Here is a 7590-nt window from a genome sequence, read left to right as displayed (position 1 = left end):
AAGGCAGAACCCACCTGTGGACATGGACTTGTGAGTGCTAAGCCTGCGACAGAAGCACAAGAGTTTAGAATCTGAGGGAGATCCAGTCGCTAATCAGATCATTCTTCTAATGAAAGATTAATTATTGGAGCTAAGTGGTCTGAGAGAAAAGTTTAGGGAGCACCAAGGGGCAGAATCTTGTTTGTGGGTCAGGGAAAGCTTCCCAGAGGAAGTGATGGCTATTCTGAGATCAGATGGGATGAGAAGGGTAATGTGGGCCACTGAAAAGACTTGGGTTTGAGCCTAAGGGCAATATGCAGTTGCTGAAGGGGTTAACTAGGGAAAGTGTAACCAGATTTCCAATCTAGAAACAGTCCCTTCTCTGAAAGGTAAAGGGGAGCCTGGGGGTGGTGGGTAGGGGCAGAAACTTGGGGAAGGCAGGGAGGACAGTGCAGTACCCAGGAGAGAGAGGATGCTAGCTGAGGCTAAAGCGGTAGGAGAAAGATGTGGATAAATAAAGGGTCATTTGGGATGTGAAATAAGGCTTGTCCATGGGTAGAGCCCAGCATGCTTCCGGGCCACTAGATGGGCAGCCCCACGGCACCTGCTCTGTTAGATAGAAGACACCATCTGAGACAGGGAAGCTGGAAGGATCAGTGTCACCATGATGGAGGACTGAGCTTTGGGGTTTCAAGTTTCAGGGAGGAGGCAAAGGCAACAAAAGAGAGGAGCTGAGAGAAAGTGGATGCTGAAGGACAAAAGGCAGCCATGCCTGATAATGTTGGGAGGGCAGTAACAGAAGCCTGGCCAATATGACAGCCATAGGGCTGAGGGACTTGAGGTTAGAGTTGGGGTCAGGACAGGCAAGGCTTGGGGCTCAGGCTGGAAGAGGCAGAAGCTGCTGAACAACGGTCAGAGGGAGGGATCTGTTCCTCTGTTAAGACGGAGTACTAGGGAGCATGATGGAGAGCCAAGCAAGGAAACCTCCCCTTTGCCAAGCTGCTTAGGACCAGAAGGAGAAGATGCACAAAGGTGACAGCCAGGCTCTGAGGAAAGGTGAAAGCGAAAGCAGGAAGAGTCAGACGCCAAGGCGGGCGTGGGGAAGACGCTGACAGAGGACCAAGGCTTTGGTCTTTCTCACTCTGCGTTGGTCCCACATCGACCCCCAACCCCTGGACCAGCCTGCCCACCTCAAGATGCTGAAGCCAGCGCTAGAGCCCCGAGGGGGCTTCTCTTTCGAGAACTGCCAGAGGTATGTGGGGGTGAGCTGGCTCTGCAGCTTCTACTCCCAGAAACCCCAGGACCTTTATTTCTGGAGGGGGCAAAGGGACGGCAACATGTGTTGGGCGACTTGTATTCCCAAGCTCACCCTGAGAAGTGAGGGAGGCTGGGACAGAGTTGGAGGATGTGATGGAGTCCCAGAAGAGCCTCAACCTGGGCCTTAACACTCTGTTTCCAGAAACTTATCCTTAGAACGCGTCCTCCCGGGGTTCCGGAGCCCTCAAGCACACAAGACTGGTACCACCATCGCGGGCCTTCTGTTCCGAGTGAGCAGGGAGTTGGGACTGGGGTGTTTAGAGGGGCTGCTGGGGGATCCGACAAACACTGAGCTAGAGGCCCCTACCCCTCCCCAGGACGGAGTCATCCTGGGCGCGGATACGCGGGCCACCAGAGATTCCGTAGTGATGGACAAAAGCTGTGAGAAGATCCACTTCATCGCCCCCAAAATCTAGTGAGAAATCCCCGACCCCGTTCCCCCACGCATCCCCGACACAGCACATCCATCTCAGCCCCGCCCACACCGACCCTCCCTTCGTTCTCAGCTGCTGTGGGGCTGGAGTAGCCGCGGACGCCGAGATGACCACGCGAATGGCGGCGTCCAACATGGAGCTACACGCCCTGTCCACAGGCCGCGAGCCCCGCGTGGCCACGGTCACGCGCGTTCTGCGCCAAACGCTCTTCCGGTGCTGGGCGGGGCTAAGATGACCCTGGGGAAGGGCTGTTGCAGGGAGGGTGGGGCTGAGAGGAAGTGGGAGGGGATGAAAGGCGGGACTGCGACAGCCCCGGAGACCGGAAAAGGCAGGCCTAAGTGGAGCTGGGCAACAGGAAGGAGCAATGTTGGTCAAGGGACGCCAGACAACAGAAAAGGGTGGGGGAGGGGTGGGTCCGGGGCGGTGTCACGGAGGGGCGGGACCTGGAGCCGTGTGCTTGCGGCTCACCACGCCCATTCTGCGAAAGGTACCGGGGCTACGTGGGCGCGTCGCTGATAGTGGGCGGAGTAGACCTGACCGGACCGCAACTCTACAGCGTGCACCCCCATGGCTCCTACAGCCGTCTGCCCTTCACAGCCCTGGGTGAACACTTCCGCCCCTTCCCCACGAATCCCGCCCCTGCGACCCTGGCCTCACCTTCATCCGGCAATGGGATGGCAGCGACTTACCTCAGATGCCCTCCTGCCTGCAGGTTCGGGCCAGGACGCGGCCCTGGCGGTACTGGAGGATCGGTTCCAGCCCAACATGGTGGTGAGCAACACCTGTCGCCCACTACGCGTTCATTGATGGGAAGTGCACGCTGGAGCTGGGATAACACAGAGATAACCTGACCTAGTCTAGAGGTCAGGAAAGGCTTCTTGGAGGAGGTGACGACTGAGTCAAGACTGAGGGGCCAGTGGAGTCAGAGTGAAGAAGTGCTATTCCAGCAGACCACCGTTAGTGCCAAAGTTTGTACTCCTGGAGAAGTCAAAGCTCAGAGAGGACCGTTTGAAGCTCAAGGAGGAGGGAACAGCAAGTGGGGTCTGGATTTTGTTTGGGGTGGGATGGAAGTGGGTGACATGTGTTGCTTCAGAGGTGCCTAAGGACCAGAAGGGAAAACGCAGTGAACCAGTAGATTGGGGATCAAGACCATATTGGTTGGGTGGACAGCCCTGGAAGCAGAACCACAAGTGTAAGTGACTCAGAGGTTTATGAAGATAGGGAGCAATAGGAACACAGGGTCTTCTGAGAGAGGGAGGCAGAGACCAGGGCAGGGGAGCTTGGGCTGGAGATGGGAGTAGGGAAAGAGAGGGGTTTGGGTATGAGCAAATGGCAAATAGTCTGGGCTTCGAGACGAACAAAACCTCTAGGCTGTAGCCTGAAGGTGATACCAAAAGGGTCCATCAGGCATCACACACATGTATCATCACAGCTGGAGGCCGCGCAGGAGCTGCTAGTGGAAGCCATCACTGCAGGGATCCTAGGTGACCTGGGCTCTGGGGGCAGTGTGGATGCATGTGTGATAATGGGGACTGGCGCCAAGCTTCTGCGAACACTGAGCTCACCCACAAGGCCCTTAAAAAGGTGAGAGCATGGGAGATGGGGACCACTAGGGAGGATGGGGCAGTAGCAGGGGAGACAGGGGGTGCAAGAAACAGATGGGCCACATGATGGGCCCAAGTTGAGAGGCCATCCCTTCCCTCTCCCAGGCCTAGCCAGTACCGCTTTGCCCCTGGGACCACAGCTGTCCTGTCCCAGACAGTGAAGCCACTGACCCTGGAGCTGCTGGAAGAAACTGTGCAGGCCATGGAAGTGGAGTGAAGTAGGATGGTGCTCAGAGCTTGGAACAAGAGGGAAAAAACCCAGGAAATAAAAAAAAATATATATTTAAACAGATGGCTATGTTCTTCCTGGGTGGAGGGGGAAAAGCAGCCATGAGAACTCTGTGGCCAAGTTACATCTGCAGAAGCCACTCCCTGCCAAGGTTTCAGGGCTTGGCCTAAGAGGTGACCACCCATCGCCTCAGGCATCTACTCCTCCAGTCCCCCAGGCAAGCATTGCAGCTCCAGCTGGAAAGCCCCCTCCTGACTCTCCACACTGCAGAGGCCCCCCTGCCACTCCCATGCACTGCTCTTGGCCTCTGGTCCACTGGGGACTGTTGTAAAACCCGGATGGGCCACATGTGCTGCCCCTACCTAGTCTTTCCGTGGCTCATCAGTGTCCCAGGACAAAGCCCACAGCTCTCAGTCAAGGAGGCCCCCATGGACCCCACTGAGGGCTAAAGTGCTGACCAAGGAACTGCTCCCTGACTCCAAGAGTACGTTTTCACAAAACACTCCTCACCCCTGCGACACTTTTACCTGTGAAACCCCTCCTGTGACCAGGCACACCTGAGGTGCTAACACCAAACAGGGCTTCTATTTGCACATGCTGAGCTGTGAACAGGGGAACTGACTCCCAACTTTGCTGGGCTGACTGGGGTCAGGGCTCATGCAGAGAGAGATGACATGACACATTTATCCAGCAAACCCACTGCTGAGTACCCACTGCGGGCCAGCCTAGGTGCTGTGTGCTGGCAGGAGCATCCTGCCCTCAGAACGGCTGACTGAAACGGACCTCCGGAACGGTGAGCGTCTGCCCAACCTCTGGGGAGGGTCTACTCTGGGATGGACATCCTTGGGACCCTGATTATGCTTTTCCCCCCAGTATTTTACTATGAAGATTTTAAAACACAGAGGTTGAAAGAATTGTACACCAAACACCTATACACCCACAATCAACTTTGCAATTAGCATTGTGTTATAACTGCTTGATCACATTTCTGTCCCTCCATTGCTCTGTTCAACCACTAACTCATCTTATTTGCCTGACTGATGCTTTGAATCAGTCAGAGCCCCCACACCTCTCGGAGCCCAGCCAACTGACCCACTACAGCTTTGCACACAGGGTCGTCTTCTCTTCCTCAGTGCAGGCTCAGCCTGGAGCTCTACAACAAATGGGCTGCAGACACCAAGAGCTTGCCCACAGAAGCCCCAAGGCCTGGAGGCTGTCAGAGATTGATGGCCGTCACGCTTGTACCTGTAACCTCCATCCAAGGTCAGCCAGTCACCAAGGACTCACACCTTACCCTCCTGTGTGCTAGGCCCCTCCCAGATATCATTTCATCAACAAGAATATGGGCTTCAGAGCCAGACAGATGAAGGTTTGGAACCAAATGCACCATGTGCTGGTGGGAGAGTCACCATCTCTCTGAGCAAACCGACTCCTGTTCAAGTTGGTGAGGGATCACAGAGATGCTATCTGTTAGGATTTGTGACCTGCCAGAACCCCTGTGCTGGCCACATGGCCCTGGCCTTCTTCAGCAGGGCTGGTACAGCTGGACCTTCCCTCTACCTGTCAGGATCACCCCCGGGTGCAGGGCAGGCTTCTAAGTCTGTTGCCCCTGACAGCCCTGGGAAACTTCCCTGATCCCAGCCACCAGGTGGTTACCATAAACCTAATTTCACCAAAGGTCCTTGCTACCCAGTCCTCAACACTTGGGATGCAAGGTAGTTCAGGGAGCCAATCAGAGACCAGGTTTTGGAGGGTGGAAGTGAGAGCCTCACACCTGGGCTCTGATAAGTCCAGGCCTGAGTCCAGGACCTTGGCCTAGAGACCCTCCTCCTGACCGGAGCATGGCTTGCCTCAGGCCTGGGACTTTGGCCCAAGGACGAGGAGATCCATAAAACCAGGCCCAGTTCTCAACCTCACATCTGCCACAATGCTGCTGCTCAGCCTGACCCTTAGCCTGGGCCTCCTTGGCTCCTCCTGGGGTGAGTGGGCCTGGACCAGCCCTGACTGACCAGCCCTCAAGCAACCTAGCCCCCAAAGCCAGCCCAGGTTTCCTGCCCAGGGGCTCAGCTGGGCTGCCGGGAAGGGAACCAGGTGGACAGAATGGGTAAAGGAGAAAAGGATGTGCAAGGGCTGGAGGGGGGCAAGAGGTGCACAGGGGCTGGCCTCAAAATGGGACAGGAGGTAAGGCCAGAGCTAGGAGCCAGGGAGGGTTTAGGAAACTGAGAAATGAAGGTTGGACATGTAGTTCAGGGAGAAACCTCTGGCTCTGGAGGCCTGGAGCAGGTGCGAGGCTAGAGAGGAGACTATCCCAGGGGTCGGAGAAAAATGGCGGGTGGTGGTGAAGTTGGGGAACAATGGGGAGTAAGTTGGAGAGAGCTGTCAGAGAATGGACAGAATTGGGGGCCAGTTGGACATGGGTAACTGAGATACCTAAAAGTGCTGTGGGTGAGAAGGGGTAGTGACGAGCCCTCTCTGATTTGGACCTCTGGGGCAGAGCCGGGGGCACCCAGGAGGAGGTGGGGAGAGGTGGGCAGGCTGGTGTGAGAAGCAGGTCCTCACCAGTCCAATGGCAGAGCAGGCTGCGGCATTCCTGCCATCAAGCCGGTACTGAGCTTCAGCCAGAGGATTGTCAACGGGGAGAATGCAGTGCCAGGCTCCTGGCCCTGGCAGGTGTCCCTGCAGGTACATGCACCCTAGGTGTGGGGCAGGGTACCAGGTGCTTCCTGCCTAGGCATAGCCTGAGCCCACTCCCACTTCTGACTTCTGACCCCAGGATAGCAGTGGCTTCCACTTTTGCGGTGGTTCCCTCATCAGCCAGTCCTGGGTGGTCACTGCTGCCCATTGCAAAGTCATGTGAGTACTCCCACTCTGCCCCCTTGCCCTCCTCTCCAGTCTCCTTTCCCTGGATGCCCTTCTTTTGTTGCTCTGCTCTCCCTGCGGCTGCCCAACCCCACTCTCACTGCAGCCCTGGCCGCCACTTTGTTGTCCTGGGCGAATATGACCGATCATCCAATGCTGAGCCTTTGCAGGTTCTGTCCATCTCAAAGGTGAGTGTCTGGGCTATAGACACGGAAAGGAAGAGTGGATGGGGCAGGTGGGTGGGCTCTGGGGATGAGGAATTCAAGGCATGCCCTAGGCTAGCCCCTCAGCACCTATCAACACTGGAGGCCTGTGCCCACCCCCCATTCTACGTGGCCCCTTCCTGGTTCCACAGGCCATCACGCACCCTTTCTGGAACCCTACCACCCTAAACAATGACCTGACACTACTGAAGCTCGCCTCCCCGGCCCAGTACACAAAACGAATCACACCAGTCTGCCTGGCTTCTCCAAATGAGGCACTGCCTGCAGGCCTCACGTGTGTCACCACTGGCTGGGGACGCCTCAGTGGCGTGGGTAGGAACTTGGGCCAAAAATCTGGGTGAGAGCGCTAGGGTGGGAACAAGTCATCCCAGGCCTAACCACCCCCTTCTGGCCCACAGGCAATGTGATCCCAGCACGCCTGCAGCAGGTGGCTTTGCCCCTCGTCACTGTGAGTCAGTGCAGGCAGTACTGGGGCTCACGTATCACTGACTCCATGATCTGTGCAGGCGGCTCAGGGGCCTCCTCGTGCCAGGTGAGCAACAGCACCCTGTCTTATCCTCTCGCTGTCCTGTGGCACCCCCTAATCGCCGAGCTGACTTCTCCCCTCTCCTTCCCTCAGGGAGACTCTGGAGGGCCTCTTGTCTGCCAGAAAGGGAACACATGGGTGCTTATTGGCGTTGTCTCCTGGGGCACCAGCAACTGCAACGTGCACAAGCCTGCCATATACACTCGGGTTAGCAAGTTCAGCACCTGGATCAACCAGATCATAGCCTACAACTGAGACTATCACAGGCCCTCTCCCCATCTCAATCCAATAAAGACGCCATGCTCTGTCCTCTTGTGTATTCTTGTCTGTCCTTATAAGGGAAGGGAGAGGCTCCTGGGAGTCCCCTTCCCCTCTTGCGACTTTGACTTCTGGCATGGCAGGTATCTCCTCCCCTGGT

General features: G+C 56.5%; 2 protein-coding genes across 2 annotated transcripts; both read left to right on the top strand.

The window, feature by feature from the left end:
- Positions 1-1149: 1149 nt before the first annotated feature.
- On the top strand, positions 1150-4171 carry PSMB10 (proteasome 20S subunit beta 10). Its single transcript, XM_042920941.1, has 8 exons — positions 1150-1231; positions 1439-1526; positions 1614-1711; positions 1803-1943; positions 2218-2333; positions 2443-2501; positions 3163-3314; positions 3440-4171. The coding sequence occupies exons 1-8, from the start codon at positions 1176-1178 to the stop codon at positions 3549-3551; spliced, it is 822 nt and encodes a 273-aa protein (XP_042776875.1). The 5' UTR covers positions 1150-1175; the 3' UTR covers positions 3552-4171.
- Positions 4172-5404: 1233 nt separating this feature from the next.
- On the top strand, positions 5405-7540 carry CTRL (chymotrypsin like). The gene is made up of 7 exons (XM_042920942.1): positions 5405-5542; positions 6142-6245; positions 6337-6416; positions 6529-6610; positions 6778-6958; positions 7045-7178; positions 7266-7540. The coding sequence occupies exons 1-7, from the start codon at positions 5491-5493 to the stop codon at positions 7425-7427; spliced, it is 795 nt and encodes a 264-aa protein (XP_042776876.1). The 5' UTR covers positions 5405-5490; the 3' UTR covers positions 7428-7540.
- The last annotated feature ends 50 nt before the right edge of the window (positions 7541-7590 follow it).

Source organism: Panthera leo, chromosome E2 (genome assembly GCF_018350215.1).
Source record: "Panthera leo isolate Ple1 chromosome E2, P.leo_Ple1_pat1.1, whole genome shotgun sequence".
Taxonomy (NCBI): domain Eukaryota; kingdom Metazoa; phylum Chordata; class Mammalia; order Carnivora; family Felidae; genus Panthera; species Panthera leo.
The sequence above is the reverse complement of the archived record's forward strand: the minus strand, read 5'-3'. Positions and strand labels throughout refer to the sequence as shown.